This window comes from Rhinolophus ferrumequinum, chromosome 3 (genome assembly GCF_004115265.2).
Source record: "Rhinolophus ferrumequinum isolate MPI-CBG mRhiFer1 chromosome 3, mRhiFer1_v1.p, whole genome shotgun sequence".
NCBI classification, from domain to species: domain Eukaryota; kingdom Metazoa; phylum Chordata; class Mammalia; order Chiroptera; family Rhinolophidae; genus Rhinolophus; species Rhinolophus ferrumequinum.
In genome coordinates, this window is record NC_046286.1 from 36,544,267 (window position 1) to 36,563,501 (window position 19,235).

The 19,235-nt window shown below is 33.8% G+C and overlaps 1 protein-coding gene across 1 annotated transcript in view; it reads left to right on the forward strand.

Annotated features, from left to right (window-relative positions):
- The window catches only part of MYO6 (myosin VI), an 82,404-nt gene that overhangs the window by 2,391 nt on the left and 60,778 nt on the right, over positions 1-19,235 (forward strand). Inside the window, 7 exon segments of the mRNA XM_033095751.1 lie at positions 2,666-2,735; positions 6,972-7,045; positions 10,026-10,155; positions 12,112-12,217; positions 16,940-16,995; positions 17,808-17,905; positions 18,225-18,389. Of these exon segments, the coding sequence (XP_032951642.1) occupies positions 2,666-2,735; positions 6,972-7,045; positions 10,026-10,155; positions 12,112-12,217; positions 16,940-16,995; positions 17,808-17,905; positions 18,225-18,389 (699 nt within the window).

The window sequence follows — 19,235 nt, forward strand, 5'->3', positions numbered from 1 at the left end:
TTTCACAAACATTTTTTGAGGGTTAACAAAAATCTCAGAAATTGCTTTTAATCTTAATTTCTTCTTTGCTTTCTGATTGGGATCTTAATAAATTCTAAAGTGTAATAATAACTATATATGGTTAAAAAGATCCACAAGAGAAGCAGTTTTTGCCTAGATAATTAATGGTCTTGCGATCATAAATTTTTAAATATTAAGGAATTAAGTGCATAAAATGATGGACAAATCAAGTAGATCTGTTTGCTGATACAGTAGAAGCATAGACGAGGGAATGATTTAGCTCGGGTCTTCCGCGATAGCAATTGCTTTTAACGTTTTTTGATTGTGACCCATAGGAAGAGATAGATTTTACATTGCATTAGGTATGTGTGTTGTGTGTGTGTGTGTGTGTGTGTATGAAAAATAGATTTCACATTTCAGCAACTGTGTGTATTGTGTGCATGTGTCTATGTATCCATAAATGAAACAGAGTTGGTCAAATGAAACATCCTTACTGCATGTGATGCTTTCTGGTGTTTTCTAATATCTTTTATTCTGTTAAAAATGCTGTCTCGAATCTCTAAATTGATTTTATGTTCCCTATTTGCAGCAGATTGGCCTTCAGGCTAACGCCCTCAATATATGGCATTTAAGGGTCGACAGTCTCTCTTCCCTGCCTACTTTACTAGTCTTATTTTTTGCCAACCAACAATTGCTCCTTCATACTCTTGCCATATGCTTATTCTTGTGAATCTGTTTCTCTTTCGCTTCCACGCTGCCCCTCCACAGTGTTTATCAGGCCCTCACTGTGAACTAGGTGATGTTGGGTGCTTTGTGTTGTTCACAGTACCCTTTTTGCCAGGAATACCACCGTCCATAGCCCTTTGCTTAGTGAATACTTCTCTCTCTCCCAAGACTCTGATTGAGGTCACCTCCTTTATGAGAAATTTTCAGTTATCCAATCCCTCCCTTATTCCCCTCCCATGCCATAGAATTTACTGTTGATTACTCCTTTCTTTGAAGAGTGGTATAAATTCTTAGCCTCCTGTAATACTTAAGTGGAGATATTTATTTTCTCTCCCCCTCCTTACTAGACTGTAATCTTCTCAAGTGCAGGGACTGTTTGATTTGTCCGTTTCGTCATTGGAGCTTGATGCTCTGTGTGTGATATGTGGGAGATGTTTACTGCTGGGGGGCATCGTGTGCTTTTGTACGTGATCTTCTCTTGACAGGAGAAAAAGCCTCCTCCTTTTAAGAGAAAACAGTTGCCTTAATGAAACAAATTTTCTCTTTCTCATTGAGTAGGCGGTGAAGGGGAGAAGATGATGGGGGCTGGAGATAATTTGGGGGATGAAGAAATAGGAGAGAAGCTATCTTGTAGGACTCACTACTTGCCTTTCAGCCTTTATCTTAACTTTCTCATTCTAGCGACTCTTTGTCTTCTACCTCTCCCCATTTTCTGATCTCCTGGAGCCTGTTTTATTCCACATGGCTCTAACAGGATATAACCAACATCTGGAGTCTGGGGAGATCTTACCCCCATTTCTCTGGCTGTGGAAGTGGGCATGTAGGTCTGTGACATTAGCAGTTATTTCTGAATGCATTTCCCGATAGAATCATTTTAATAATTTGTGGGTTGTTCTATATTATCATTAGTATACTTAGCATACATTATGGATTAGTTCTGATTTTCTGATCTATCCTGTAAACCTTTCCACATTTATAATGTTAAGAACATGTACTGGGATCCAGATTATAAACTTCCAGTGTATTTAGAGCATAACAATTTTCTGATTTGGGTATGACTCTGAATTGAGGTAGTACCAGCAGCCTGGATTTACTCTGTAAACTATAGAAGTAGCCTTGTCTTATATGTGTATGTATACACACATATGTAGACCTACAAATATTATTTTAAAATAATTAAACAATTTTTTCTTAGAGTTTTATTTGATATGGATGACAACTTCAACCAATTGTAATTGTTTGAGAACTGTAAATTAATAGATAAGTCAGAATGGCATGGACAAAATTTAATTCTCTTTAAATGTAATTTGAGATTATTTCTTCTCTCTTACAAGATACTATCTTAATTCTAGAATTTCTACCATAGCAGTTAAGTGATATGACAAATACAAACTTATTCATACACACCTATAGTTTTATGGACCAAATAGCTTTGGGTACTGTTTATATTTCTGGCACATTATCTGTACAAGAATTCGTGTCAAATATGTTTTACTTAAAAACGATTAACAGTGAAATAATAATCTGTGCTGTTAGTATATCTGATTGAGTGAATGTTACTTTTTTCTTTTTAAAAACAATACGATTGCTATATGTACAAATGTTAAAATTTTTATTTTTAAAAAGTTGTTAAATAGCATACCTATATAAATTTAATATACTTCACTTTTTGTCCTACTCTAGGTATTAGAGCATAGTATTTTTTTTTATTGATTTCCATTATTGATTTCATGGTCATTGTAATAATGGATAAAGTTTTTGTGTAAAGTTATTATCCTGATTTTTGGGTTTGTGTCTTGTTAAGTAATAGGATCTTGTATTATATTTTAATGAAGAACATATTGTTGCTATTATTACAATATATGCAACCAGTTAAGCTTCTTTATTTTTCTTGCATTTATAAACCTCTACTTTAATGAGTTCTTGTTTTGTTTGTTAGACATTTTTGGCTCTCATAAACCAAGTGTTTCCTGCAGAGGAGGACAGTAAAAAAGATGTGGAAGATAACTGTAAGTATCAAATTGAAAAATAGTTCTCATCACAGAAAAGGAAACTGTTCCTCTAAAAAATAAATTAGTGGTTATATTACTAGGTACACTATCCTGGTTCAGAAGAAATGTAGCGTTTTGACATGAAGATTCATATAAATGGAGGAACTCAAAAGCCCTAAATTCATTATTGTCTCACATTTGCACTTTGGTGAAAGACTCTCTTGAATGTCCTTTTAGTTTACTTCAGTTGTATAGATGTGGGGAATGGTAATAATTTACTATGGAGCCTGAACTAAAGATCTCTTGTTAACGGTTTTGAAAGAGTTATTTTGAACTTCATCTAGAATCAGATGATATTTATAGTAGTGTATGTGTTTCAATAATTTGGAAGTTGAGTCAAGATGACCCATTTAATGCCACTGTTTGATGGGAAAAAAAACATTTAAAAAGTACTGTGTTACAATTACTAATGGAAAAATTGATTTCAGAACATTAAAATAAAACATTAATTTCATATAACTACCTTAACGTGTTTGGTGGAAAAAACTTTATCCAGTAAACAGGCCATGTTTATTCTTGCATTTTTAAGATTAATTATTAATCATATTTCATTTTTTTACCTGGCAATATTTAAGTATCATGTCCAGGGGTTGGCCGTTAGCTTTAGTTGGTTAGAGCTGGTGTTAATAACACCAGGGTTGCCAGTTCGATCCCCACATGGACCACTGTGAGCTGCACCCTCCTTAAAAAAAAAAAAAAAAAAAGAATCATGTCTCATTGTCAGGGATTTCATTAAAGATATCTTACATTAAAAACTTAACATTTAAAGAAAAATTATAAGAGAAAGGAATATATTTTGTCCTTGTTGATTTTCTCTGGAGTTCACATCTGTGTAAGCCTGTAAGATTCCCATATGTGAATGGGCAGTGTGGAATAGAGTAATAGGAGAACTTTGGGCTTAGGGAGCCTGAATTCAGATTCTGACTATGCTGTTAGGAACTGTGGCTGTGGACAATTTCTCTCTCCTCTTTGAGCTTTTCATCTGTCGAGTGGGAGTAACAATGTGTGTATTGCGTGCTTGGAGATGATATATTTAAAATGCTTGGCACTGTGCAGTGCTTACTCTCTAATAGTCTCTCAATAAATGGTAGCTGTTATTAGATGTAAGAGTTTGAGGAAAAATGTGGAGCTCCCTTCCTTTTCAAAACTACTGGAAAGTTTGATGGGATAATATTTTTCGTAATAGCAATCAGAGCAAAATAAAAGGAATGAGATTCTACCCTATCCAAAATAAGAGGGAATATCTCTTTTCTTAGAACTTGCTAGGGTATTCCGAACTAGAAATTAATCCTTTTCATATATTAAATGTTTTTTTGGTTTATATAGCCACGTGTACCTAAACATAAGTGGTTTTGAATTATTTTTAATCATTTTTTAAATTAACACTTTAAAGCATTCTCCTTCAGGTTATTTCATCTTGATATGATATTTGTATAACTATGATACTTGTCCAGCCTTTTAATTTTCCCGGTCTCTGTAGTTTTGCTGGCTCTTGCAGGTGTTTTCTTAGATGATGCCAGCTGGCAGCAGTGTTAATATGTGGATGTTAACTAGCCTTATCATTCAGTAGCCCAGCCCTACTTGAAGTCCCTTTTTTGAAACCATACCATTAATGCAACTTTGGTTGTTGAGTTTAGAATGTAGGTTTTCCAACTAAAGTGGTTCTGTCACCTATTCTTTTGTCTAGACTTGCCACTATACCACTGTCCTCTGCCAAATGACACATGGCATTGTTCCTTAGGGTTTCACATGCATAGTTCTAAAATCCTTTTCTCTATTTCATGGTGGTAATGTGTTTATTAAAAGTTTGATGTCTGTAGAGTGTTCTGAACTATGTGATAAAAGTTCTGTTGAAAGAGATGCATGAGTTGTCTTTTGATAGTGCACTAATAATATAGCAAAATTTTATTACCTAGTTTTAGCTCTAGATTTTCTGTGTGAAGGGTTTTATATATGGAGGTTAGTATGTTGATTTTGCCTTTTTACTTGACTTTTGGATATTAATGCCATGAAAGCTGTTAGGAGGCCCCAGCCACTTCTTACTGCTTTATTCTGCCGTAAGTGGCATTACAAAACAGTGATGCATGTGTTCTTGAAAAGTGAATTGGCTACATATGAGTGTACAAACATGGGTAGTCTTTGAGATAGGTATATCAAGAGGCTCTTGTTTGACAGAATTGGCTCGGCATTGAATAGTATGTTATGCATACACCCAGTTTAAGCATATATACAACTCCAATGAGGGATCAAGCAAACAAGCAAGTGAATCAGGCAGGGTCCTATTCTCAAAGATCTGCTTTAGTAGCGGAAACCAGATATACTAGTATAATATTATAATTGCAATACTGGCAGTCCTTGGTAAGCACCATAAAGAAATTACAAAGAAAGTAATTCTAGTGGTGGTGAGAATGGGGAAGTACCCTGTTTCCCCCAAAATAAGATCTAGCCTGACACTCAGCTCTAATGCGTCTTCTGGAGCAAAAATTAATATAAGACCCAATATATTATATTATACTATACTATATTGTGTTATATTATATTAGACCTGGTCTAATAGTAAAATTAATATAAGACCCGGTCTTATAGTAAAATAAGATCGGGTCTTATATTAATTTTTGCTCCAAAAGGTGCATTAGAGCTGATTGTCCGGCTAGGTTCTTATTTTTGGGGAAACGAGGTATCATTTGTGAGATAATCTTTGAACTAACTTTAAAGGATAGGTAAATTTTTAACACCTGGAGATGTAGAGATGGAGTCCAATGCGTTCATGATACTTGGGTTTGATAAATAGTTTAGTCTGCCCATAAGTTAGACCACATTAAAGGGAACTGTGGAAAATTACATAAAAAAATCAGTTGAATGCAGGTTTAATAAGGGAGTACCAGATGTGAATATGGACTTTGGTAGTAGATGGAGATCCACTGACGTTTTTTGAGGAGGAGAGAGATTTAATTAGCCCTCCAGTTTAGTTAATGTGCTGAGCAGTCTATATTAGGCAGGAGAGAGACTGATGCAGTAGACAGTTAAGAGGCTACTATGATTACAAACAAGGTAATGTGACCTAAACTGGGATTGGGGCAGTGGAAATGGAAAGAAAGGAGAGACATTTCAGAGATTCAGATTATGCTAATTTTGAGTGCCTACTGTGAATCTGGTATTGTGCTACCTACCCACTTTATTATATGGTGTGAAGAGTTGGAAACTGGTTTAGAGCAAGGAGGGAGGGAAAAGATGATTGTAAGTATTGACTAAGGTTTGCAATCTGTATGACTAAAAAAATGGTGGTACTAATAGTAGAAACACAGTGACTGGGAAGAAGAGTGGTTTTGTCTACTCTAGCATGTGGTAGCAATTTAGAAATGGAGCTCAGATGATTGGAGAGCTGGGAGAGTAGATTAGGCTGGGAGAATAGACTGTGTCAGAGTGTGTGTGTGTGTGTGTGTGTGTGTATATAAATGTATGTATATTCTGACAAATTAGTAGAACAGACATCAGAAAAACAAGATTTCCACCCTGATTCTGATATTAATTAGCTGCATATCCTGGGTTAAGACATACATGTGTTTTCAATCTGTGTTGGGAATTCGAGTATGCAGAGAGATGACATAGTTATTATAAGATGATATAAGTTATACGCAGATTTTCAATTGAGAGAGTGGTCAGTGCGCCTAACCTCCGAGTTGTTAAAGGGTCAAGTGTACAATTTCTCTGGGACTCTTATTTTGTCCTATCAGTTGTGAGGCACTGGCTGAATGGTCTAACGGTCCCTTCCCATTCTAAAATTTTATCTTCTGTGTTTTTGCTATAAAATTTTGTCAGATTTTATTAGTATCATCCCTTTGTTGTGTCAAAGTGTATTAAAATCGGCACTATTTAAACTAGTACTTTCTTTCCACTTGAATTGTACTCAACTTTTTAACCAGATTTCATTAATGTATACTCACCTGGTACTCACTAGATGTACTTACCTGGTTGGAAATTCATTGTTTATAAATATCACTGTCACACACATGTAAACTGGATATATTTTAAATTGGCCTCTTGGGTTTCCATGTACCATGGTTTTAAAAAGATGGAATTAAATCTAACAGGTGAATTTTAGCTTGGACCAAAGTGACTCAGATTAAGATAGTGTTTGTGTTATTTTACTTTTTTCCTTCAAATATCTAATGATTTATACATTTTATGTCTCAGGTTCACTAATGTATTTAAATGAAGCCACACTCCTCCATAATATCAAAGTTCGATACAGTAAAGACAGAATTTATGTAAGTATTTTATCTATGGTTTAAGTTTCTGTGGGGATAATTACTTTACATACAACTGTTTGATTTTGTTGAGCTCAAAATTTTCTGAAAGGAAATCATATTAGATTGAGTGTGTTGAATAAAGTGTGAGCTCCGTGAAGATAAGGAATTTTTTTCTAATTTACTACTCTAACTCCAGGAACATGCATGGTACATGGTAGGCACTTGCTAAATATTCTGACTTAAAAATGTCCAATTTTTTTTTCAAAAACATACTAATTATTTTGGGTTTTGAGTTTTTATTTTTGGTATATGTTTATAGATCCATTTAATTCATTTTCCACATTGTTTTGCCACAAATTTAAGGCAGACTGTAAAAAATGTATATTGAAATTAAAAACTTGAATAACCTAAACAGTACCTGAGGAAATATCAAGAACACTGAAATGCTGATCTTAGAGCCTAAATAGTTACACTATTTCATTAAGCCCTAAGGAGATACCTTACCTTAGAAATACAGAATATTAAAAAATGAGAGAGCATGCTTTTAATGTAAATATGGTTTGTACCAAATCATTCAGATGGATACTTAACTAGTATGTTTTAATTATAATTACTCATTGGGCACATGAGAGGTTTTATTTTAATATGACCTAGTTGTAGATTCCTTTGTTGGCTGGAGATAAATTACGCCACTGTAGTTCTCCTGTTATAAAGATGCGACTCTTCATTATTTTTGAACGAAGAAAACACATGGCTTCTTTGACACCTCCTAGATCAAATGACAGTCTTAATCTTTTATATCACTATCAGTTTGCCTAATTGTACTTACTTAATTCTGACTAAATTACCTTTAGTCTTTGCCATCTGTCCAAGTGGTGACAGCTGGGAAATAGAACTAATCTAGTCTTTTCCAAAAGAGTTCACTTGCCATCTTTCGGTTATACATAGCACAGTATTAAGTCTTTACGTTCCTCTATTTTTTTTCTTTTAAATCAACTAAATAAAGAGCCTATATGGTTATTCTTGATTAAAAATACATTTAGAAGCAAAATTCACTCAATCAGCAGACTAATACTGAGCATCTGGTGTGTGCTAAATGCTGTTTTAGGTACCAAAATAATAAAAAAAACTTTTAAAGTTTGTTTTTAAAGCAGTTTAACTTGTAAAAAGTCAATAAAAGTTGATTTGGATTTAACCAGGAACATCATCTTTCAAGTAGAACTGGCCACTGTTTTTTCTTATATCTCTTGATGGTGGTGGAGCAATCTTATTTATTTGATCAAATTTTGATTCTTTTAAATCTTTTTTCTTGAAGTTCAGACATTTTTCATTACCTTAAAGAATCATTATACTTTTAAAAATTGATAGAAAAAATTTTTTAAATTGTTTTAAAAATTATTTTTACTTAGGATGTTTATATAAAAGTTTAACACCCAGGGGATTTTAATTGGTTTTTTAATGCTTCCTGTGTTGCAGTGATACTATCCTTACTGAATGTGATGTTAATTGAAGGTTTTACATGCAGTATTAACTGTATTTTAAAAATTAGTTGCTTTTTTTCCACATTGAATTTAGTTGACCTGCAAGCCTTTGCTAAATTGCATGGTTGATAGAAAAAAATATGTGAAATTTAAGTTTTTGTTTCTCTTGTATAATGTCTACATCACTCTGGAGAATTTTAGGGGTATTCCTAGCTTTTTTGACCCTTCTATTCCTAAGATATTGTATGCAGTTGGACAAATGACCTCTGTTAAGTGGCTCTTTGGCATCATCAGCTCCTTTTAGAAAACCAGTATTTTCACGTTAACTGAAGCCATGATTGGTATGTTTTTTCCTAACCGATTATGCCTTTAGTTAATAAAGCCATTAAAATTAGCAATACATAAATATAGTTATTACTGCTATAGTATATGTAAGACAAGGAAGCATTGCAATAAGAGTTGAAATTTGATATTTTTATATTTTTCACCGACCAGAATTAACACTATTCTCCCTTACATTTGAGTAAAACAATAGCTAACTCACTTTAACATTTTCACTGGTTCCTAAAATCTCTTTTACTTTCTTTTTGTCTCCCATAGAAAGGTTATTACCTGGAATTTCTTATTTGTTTACTCCAGGATACATCTTTGGGAACATTCACTGAATTTTAGATTAGTAGTGGGAGAGTTCAAGCTTTTTGCATCATTTCCTTTCCACAACTAGAAGCAGAAAAGGGGAAAATGTGGTTCTGTGTGCCCTACTTTGGCCAGTAAACCACAACTAATTGCTAAACCACAACTCGCTTCCTACCCACAAGGAATTTTATAGATCCTATTGGTGCATTTTTTTTGGTCTTTTAAAGCCACAGTTAAATTCCAATTTTAAAAGCAAGCTTAAGTTGCTCATTAAACATTTTAGCCTGTCAATATTCTAGGGAATGGTTAGCATGTGTTGTTTTGCAAAATCAGGGACCAGAAGCTAAATCAGTCCTTGGTATTCAGTGATGGGGATAGGCCTAGAGGTTCTTATGACCTATGTTAAACGCTTCAGTAACAGTGAATAAAATAGTCTAGGTGAGGAGTATAAATGACCAAAACTCAGGCTGTAGGGCTAGAACTAGGAGAATAGATTTCACAAGTAGTCAACAGAAGAAGGATGATTGAAATAGAGGCTTAGAGCCTCTGCTTGGTGATAATGGTGTAAACCAGGAGAGCATATGGGAGGAGAATGTTTTCTTTGAGGCAAAGAGAGGTCAAGAGAGCTAATGTTGATTTTAGATGTGCTGAGTTTGAGATGCCTATGGGATGAGAAGATGTAAATATTTATTAAACATTAGAGAAGTATGGGTCTTGTAGAGATAGGGAATGTTTAGGCTAGATATGCAGATCTGAGAGTCCAAGTTACATAGAGAATTGAAGGTATCTATTTCCTGTATTTTCTTTCTTCTATGAGCCTTATTTAGTTTTAAATGAAAATAGTAATTGGAAAATTTTATGTTTATGCTTTTCTTGTTTAGACGTATGTGGCCAACATTCTGATTGCAGTGAACCCATACTTTGACATACCTAAAATATATTCTTCAGAAACAATAAAGTCGTATCAGGGAAAATCTCTTGGGACAATGCCACCTCATGTCTTTGCAATTGGTAAGTAATTTAATAACATCTTAATTTTTACTTTTCCTTGCATTGTACAAATTTACTCAGTTTTCTTATGGTTTAATAGAAGATACCATTAACTGAATATATCTTTTGGAGGGTCTGCATGCAATTTGAATGTATCACCATTGTTGGGAGCATATACTTTACACAGGGTGGGGAAGAATACTTTTACAGCCAAATCATGGGGCAGTTGTACATCATTATCTTTGTTCAATGCCCGTGTCCTCTTAAGAGTGTCCACTCAGTTGAAAGTAGGATGTATAAAAAGCTGACCTAATGGTTCTTTTTAATTGCGCAACATGATCAACTCCTTAAAAATGTCCTTCTTTATGGCGTTCACACCAGAGTCATCATTTGTGAACATGTTACTTGGGCTTCATATGAGCTGTAAGAGCAGACAGCTTCCAGGCATTATCTTGGCTTTACAAAGGGCTTTATAACATTTAAAGGGTTGAAAATGGTGTATACTTCATATCTCTGGGGAATGTGTGTGGGAAGACAGCAGTGTCTGTCTTTGCCTTTCCCAGGCTCTCTCATCTTAAAGCACTCGAGCTCTGAGGAACACAGAGATGGAGTTATGTAAACCTCCCCCTCCCCCAATGGCTGATAACTGCAAGTACAGAGATGTTAGCTAATCCCTTGGAGCCAGACATAGCCAACAATTACATAATGACATGTTTTGGTATTGATTCTTAGTGCAGTCTGTTTTTCTCTTTGGGCTTTCACTTCATGCCTGTGTTTTGGCCGAACCAGGCTTCATGAACTTTCAGATTTGGCTAACTTGTGTACTAGGCAGAGTGAGTATGTTAGCCAAGACCAGTGCGACAGCTGATTGACTTCTGGTTCTCAGATACTCTAATGAGCGTTGGTTTGTTTTCTGTGAGTTACCAAAATGGTGCAAAAGCCTTAGAACCTGAACGTGAGCAAGCTCATCACTGGAGAGAGGTTATATGTCTACAAAGTAAATAAACTGTTTTTTGGTTTTTTAAAATTTACTGTTAAAAAAGTATTTACAGTGATTCCACAAGAATGGGTGGGACATATTACAAAACTGATAGAAAGAATGGGTATACTTTTGCATGTAGTTTGCATTTGGTCCTTAGAGTAAAAGTCATTTGTAAAGCCTTCAATATTAGTATAGGTAGCATGTGTCTGAGGTGAGAAGTAGTTGTGTTACAGGATTAAATTGGTAAGGACCTAATTTTGAATTAAAGTAGTTTTAATTTGAGATGACTTTAACAGAATTAAATTGTGCTCAACTTATCTGTATAGTCTTAAAATTTAAATGTCTTAAAATTTAAATGTCTTAATGTCTTAAAATTTAAGACATTTATAGCCTAAATTGTTGGAGTATAATGAAGTTAAAAATTATATATGTAAACCATTGCAAAATTAAAAGAAATTATAGCAGTGAATTTTGCCCGTTTTTGAAATGCTGATAAATTCTATATGATGTTTAAATTTGATACTAATACTGCAGGAAAACACAGATTTATTTGGCAATTATTTTGCAAGTATGTATTTTTTTCAAGCTGAATTTTTGGTTGCAGATTTTTTTTTCAGATTTCTTTATTGATAGCTTGTTACTTCTTGTTTTTCTTTGAGAACTTCATTAGTGACACATAGTGAGATTTTTTTTTTTAATCTCCAGCTCTTTGGGAAGAGCTGAATCACAGCTCTTAATATGGAGACATTCTAGTACAAACATAAGAGTTGTTTATTTGGATTTCTTACTATTTAGCTGTAAGGATAATAAACCAGAACATACAAAAAATTTTAGAGATGTTTTGAATTCTTTTGAATGATTTTTAAAATTTTATTAACTGTAAACAAACAATTTCTTTTGGAGGAAGGTCTCTTTGCTAGTAAACAAACTTTCTGTCATTTAGTAAATTGGTATTTAATAACTGTTCATCATTAATGTATTATTTTTGACTCTAGCTGATAAGGCTTTTCGCGACATGAAGGTGCTCAAGATGAGTCAGTCCATCATTGTATCTGGAGAATCAGGAGCTGGCAAAACAGAAAATACAAAATTTGTTCTCAGGTGAGAAATATTTAGCTAACCTGGAGTAATTTGAACAAGTTGATTTTTTGTATTATGGTTAAAAAATATATATCATAAAATTTACCATCTTAATCATTACTAAGTGTGCAGTTCAGTGGTGTTAAGTATATTCACATTGTTGTTCAGCCAATCTCCAGAACTTTTCCTCTTGCAAAGTGGAAACTCTGTACCTTTAAACAGTTCCTGGTTATCCTCTACCTCAGTCTTTGACAACCACCGTTCTACTTTCTGCTTCTGTGCTTTTAACTGCTCTAGATACCTCATATAGGTAAATTATACAGTGTTTGTCTACTTGTGACTGGCTTATTCCACTTAACATAGTATCCTAAAGGTTCATTTATGTTGTAGCATGTGTCAGAATTTTCTTTGTAAGGCTGAATAATAGTCCATTTTATGTACATATTACATTTTGTTTACCTATCTATTGTCAGTGGGCACTTGGATTGCTTTCACTTCTTGGCTATTGTGAATAGTGTTACTATGAACAGAGAGATACAAATGTCTCTTTGAGATTTGAACAGGTTGACTTTGAATACTTTTGTATACTTTATGACATAGTTTAAAATAGTGGACTCTATCCCTTTTAAAAACAGACACCTTATGTGGAAGCCTAGGTGTAGATTGAAAACTGCTCTGTCTTGGTATTTTTATTTTTTATTTTTATTACTTGTTTCGGGTGCACAAAACAAAGTAATACTTAGACGTTTATCATTTATATCCCTCACACAGTGTCAACCCCCCTCCCCCCATCCACTATCCCTCTGACATCACATACAGCCATTACATTTCCACTGTCTCTATTCCTAATGCTGCACTCCGCTTCTTGTAAGTGTATACACACAAACACACACACACACACACACAAACTTGTAGTTGACATTCATTATTGTTCAGCTTCAGCTTCAGGTGTACAGTGTAGTGATCAGGCATCTACATCATCCCTGAGGTGATCTCCTTAACGAGACAAGTGTCCATTGGATACCCTACAGAATGTTTACAACATTATTGATTACATTCCCCAAATTAACTTTCGTAACCCCGTGGCCATCTTGTGGTTACTGACTGCTTTCTAATCCCCTCACCTTCCCCCTTATCCCCACCCCCCCATCTAGCAACCCTCAGTTTTTCCTCATTGTCTCCCAAACTGTTTCTGATTAGTTCATTCACTTATTCTTTTCTTTAGATTCCACATATAAGTGAGATCATATGGTGTTTGTCTTTCTCTGTCTGACTGATTTCACTTAACATAATGTTCTCTAGGTCCATCCATGTTGTTGCAAATGGTAAGATTTCTTTCTTCTTTATGGCTGCGTAAGACTCCATTGTATAAATGTACCACAGTTTCTTAATCCAGTCATCTACCGATGGGCATTTCGGTTGTTTCCATGTCTTAGCTATTGTGTATAGTGCTGCAATAAACATAGGGGTGCATAAAATTTTTTGAATTAGAGTTTTGGATTTCTCTGGATAGATACCTAGGAGTGGAATTGCTGGACCATAAGTTCCATTTTCAGCTTTTTGAGATACCTCCATACTGTTTTCCATAGTGGCTGCACCAATCTGCAATCCCACCAACAGTGCACAAGCGTTCCCTTTTCTTCACATCCGCGCCAGCACTTGTTGTATGTTGATTTATTGATGATAGCCATTTTGACTGGGGTGAGGTGGTATCTCATTGTGGCTTTTATTTGCATTTCTCTAATGGTTAGTGAGGTTGAGCATTTTTTCATATGTCTGTTTGCCATCTGTATGTCCTTTTTAGAAAAATGTCTCTTTATGTCCTCTGCCCATTTCTTAGTTGGGTTGTTTGTTTTTTTGGAGTTGAGTTGAGTGAGTTTTTTATAAATTTGTGATATTAACCCCTTATCGGATATATCATTGGCAAATATCTTTTCCCATTCAGTAGGATCCCTTTTTGTTTTATTGATGGTTTCCTTTGCTGTGAAAAAACTTTTTAGTTTGATATAATCCCATATGTTTATTTTTTCTCTTATTTCCTTCACGCGAGGGGATATATCAGTAAAAATCTTACTCCAGGTAATGTCTGTAAAGTTTCTTCCTATATTTTCTTCTAGGAGTTTTAATGGTTTCAGATCTTACATTTAAGTCTTTAAGCCATTTTGAATTTATTTTTATATATGGTGTAAGGAGGTGGACCAGCTTCATTTTTTTGCATGTGTCTGTCCAGGTTTCCCGGCACCATTTATTGAATAGACTGTCTTTACCCCACCATAAATTCTTGCTTCCATTGTCGTAGATTAAATGGTCATATAGGCATGGATTTATTTCTGGGCTCTCTCTTCTGTTCCTTGATCTATGTGTCTGTTTTTATGCCAGTACCATGCAGTATAATTTGATGTCAGGTATCGTTATACCTCCCACTTTGTTCTTATTTCTCAAGATTGCTGAGGCTATCCGGGGTCTTTTATGGTTCCATATAAATTTTAGGATTATATGGTCTATTTCTGTGAAAAACGTCGTAAGTAGTTTTTTTTGTTTGTTTGTTTTTTTAATGGGGTGACAAGTGTTAGTAAAATTACATAGATTTCAGGTGTACAATTCTGTATTACATCATTTATAAATCCCATTGTGTGTTCACCACCCAGAGTCAGTTCTCCTTCCATCACCATATATTTGATCCCATTTACCCTCATTTACAACCCCCCTGCCCCCCTTGTCTTCTGGTAACCACTAAACTATTGTCTGTGTCTGTGAGTTTTTGTTTCTCATTTGTTTGTCTTGTTTTTGGTTTATATACCACATATCAGTGAAATCATATGGTTCTCTGCTTTTTCTGTCTGACTGATTTCGCTTAGCATTATACTCTCAAGATCCATCCATGTTGTCACAAATGTTCCTATATCATGTTTTCTTACCGCCGAATAGTATTCCATTGTGTATATATACCACAACTTTATCCATTCAGCTATCAAAGGACATTTTGGTTGTTTCCATGTCTTGGTCGCCATAAACAAAGCTGCAATGAACATTGGAGCACACGTGTCTTTATGTATAAATGTTTTCAGATTTTTTGGGTAGATACCCAGGAGAGGGATTGCTGGCTCATATGGTAATTCTATTCGTAATTTTTTGAGGAACCTCCACTCTGCCTTCCATAGTCGTTGGTAGTTTGATAGGAATTGCGTTGAATGTATTGCTTTAGGCAGTATGGACATTTTAACTATATTAATTCTTCCTATCCTTGAACATGGGATGTGTTTCCATCTATTTGTATCTTCTTTCATTTCTTTCTTCAGTGTCTTATAATTTTCTGAGTACAGATCTTTTACTTCTTTGGTTAAATTTATTCCCAGGTATTTTATAGTCTTTGAAGCAATTGTAAATGGGATTGATTTTTAAATTTCTCCTTCTGATGTTTTATTATTGGTATATACAAATGCAACTGATTTCTGAATATTAATTTTGTATCCTGCTACTTTACTAAATTCATCTATCAGCTCTAATAGCTTCTTGGTGGAGTCTTTAGGGTTCTCTCTATATAGTATCATGTCATCTGCATATAATGACAATTTTAGTGTCTTGTTATTCTTATGAGGATCCTGTAGGAGATCGTGCTGTTTAGGCAAAGGGAAATCTACAACTATTCTTTATATTCGGTTCTCAATAGTCCTGCTATTAGTGTGGTTGAAACCATTTTTTACATTAGGCTTATAACGATTAACATTATTTCTACCTCCCCACAACCCTTGTTGTAATGTATCTCCTTTGCTGCCATCAAATTAAATTCTACAACTTGTTTAAAATCCTAACATTTTAAATATGGAAGGAACCTTCGTGCGCATTTATAGTTTAATTCTTTCAATTTACATAATCAGGGATTTTTAAATCTAGTGTAGAGGCTACGTGCTAGGACCAGTGCATTCTGAGTTCTTGCCAGTGGTGTTCTCATAGTATTACAGTTCTTAGTTGATTGCTGCATGGTGGGTCCCTTTTTGAAAATTTGCTATTTTTTAATGCAAATATGTATGCTATTTAGAGTTACTTGTGTGAAACCAATTTGAGTTTGTTATTGTCAGATATGTATATGCAATTCCGGTTAAGGGAATACTTTCTAATACTCTTGGAATTCTAAGTGATTCAGAATTTGTAATAATATGTAATAATTATGTGGTGAGTTTGTAGTTCATATACACCTTTGAAAATGAACAAATAATTAAGAAATGGTAAACTTAACACTGTAACCTTATGTTGTAAATCAGAGATTGCTCTGTTTTGAAATGTAGCAGGCAAGGAGTTGTTCCATCGTGTTTTATCTTTCACTATAACAGAAAAAGTGGTAACTGCCTAGTTGTTCAATGGCAGATTACTGTATTTTATCTCAGCGGTATGAGTTAATAGACTGTCACAAAAGACTTTGGAGTCTAATGCAGAAGATTAATATTCCTATGTGAAACGTGGGGCATATTTAAAACCAAATGGTTGATAAAGTCAGAATATTCCCGAAAACAGTTTTAAAAAATAATGCTGATTGAGATGTTAAAGGTAATCCAAATAGAATTTTACATCTTTACAAAACTATAACAGAATAGTTGCATTTAAATATAAATTTGTGATTTTTAAATAAATAATTGCAATGATCCAGGGTTAAAATTTTACATATGTTAAATAAAATTAAATTTATAAATTTAATGTGTGCAATATTATTGTCATCTAAATTTTTTTATCCTATATTTTAAACAGATATCTGACTGAATCCTATGGAACAGGTCAAGATATTGATGACAGAATTGTTGAAGGTATTGTTAATTTTAAAAATTTACAATTATGTAAAACATGCATGTAGATGCATATACGAGTAAATCCAACTAATAAATATTTTTAAAGTTTGCATCAATAAAGTTTTCCATGTTTCTTTTTTTATTTTTGACTGATAAGGAATGTTTTTATTTTCATAAAATATGTACTCCACTTCTTGTGACTATATATGTAAAATAATGTATATTTATATATATATAAAATTATAATTTTATATATATTATAATATACATATAAGACTATATATGTAAAATTATAATTTTATGTATATATAAAATTATAGTTGACATTGATTATTATTCATCTTCATCTTCAGGTGTACAGTGCAGTGGTCAGGCATCTGCACCATCGCTGAGGTGGTCTCCCTAATAAGACAAGTGTCCATCGGATACCTTACAAAATCTTTACAACATTATTGTATAATCATTACTCATTGGCTGATGTACCTGTGAAAACCTTCAAATTTTTAGGGAGTGATTTTTAAATTTGAGTCATAAATTTTGTAAACCAGTGACTTTTAAAAATTCAGTCTTTCCCATTACATTTACATTTAACAAATGTATTTTGAGTAATTTTCTCATTTCTTACACTTTAGTAGGTTCTGAACATAGTGGTAGTCAATAAGTATTTGTGGGATTTGACATTACATGTGAATTTTCATGTTAGTATTTTTGAGAACATTTTTTTCTAGCTGTGTATATTTATTAGTAAATGGAAACATACTATGCATATTGTTTTTAACTTTCCTTCATGCTAAGTTTTTGATGGAGTGTTTTTATTTCTTTTTCAATAGCTAACCCACTCTTAGAAGCCTTTGGAAATGCAAAGACTGTTCGCAACAATAATAGCAGTCGATTTGGAAAATTTGTAGAAATACATTTCAATGAAAAGGTAAGTGAGAGTCAGTTTTGCGATGGTATACTTAAAAAATACAAGGATCTTGATAGAATTAGTTCTGTACTTGAACTCACGGTAAATTTATTTAAGTTTCTCTCTGTCACTTAAGAGAGCTTGGAGAATATATGTGCATTATGACCTCTATAAATACTCTAATTTACATTTAGTTATCTAATGTTTTTCCCCCTTTATTTGATAAATACTGCAGTCTTTTGATAGACCAAATGTTTATTAGAAAATATAATACTTTAACATTGTTATACTTTAAGACTTTCAATGCAAAAATGTGTTTTCTCTCTGTTTTGTTTTTTAGAGTTCAGTTGTTGGAGGATTTGTTTCACATTATCTTCTAGAGAAATCTAGGATCTGTGTTCAAGGCAAAGAGGAAAGGAATTATCATATCTTTTATAGGTTGTGTGCTGGTGCTTCTCAAGATATTCAGGAAAAACTTCATTTGAGCTCCCCAGATAATTTTCGGGTAGGTTGGATGAAAAAATTTCATACAATTTTTGCGTATTGAATTGCTTTCAATTATAAAACTTGTATCAGTGGATTTTGATACCTAGTTTTATGTAACTTGCATGAAATCTAGTTTAATGTGATAGAATGACTTCTGTACTAAGTAGATCTCTATTGAGGTTTGCTGCTGAGTTTGTAATACAACATTATATGAAGAGGTAAGTAATAGGATAGGTAAAAGGATGGATGTTAAATCCCCCTTATCAATTTACATTCAATAAGAAATTGAGTAATGCTGGCTTTAAAGTTTCCTTTGACTTTTTGTTAAAAAAAAAAGTTTGACCACTGAATTAATATTAATAAAGGACCTGTGATTATCTTTCTTAATTCAATTCGACAACAAATACTTATTGCTTGCCAGCTGGGTACCAGGCATAATGCCAGGGTTAAAAAAAATAAGTGAGACACAGTTCTTGCTCCTGAGCAACTTAGAATCTGGTGGAACTGCATGTGTACACACACACACACACACACACACACACACACACACACACAGTCTGATATGTTTAATGATAAGAAAGAGATATGCATAGGATGCTGTGGCATAGGATGCTGGGTATTTTGGAAAAGTTTATGGAACAGTGATGCTTGATCATAACCCTGAATGATTTTCAAGTGTTAAATAGAGGAGAGATGCAAAGGGTATTCCGGGTGGATGCAAAAAGATGAACAAAGAAAGGCAAGAAACAGTGTAAAAGGTAGGGCAGGAACTGGTAGGAGGTGAGGCTAGAGAGTTGAGACATTTATAGTTAATAAGGAGCTATTGAAAGCCTTTAAGGAGAAAATTGGATGTCAGATCTATACT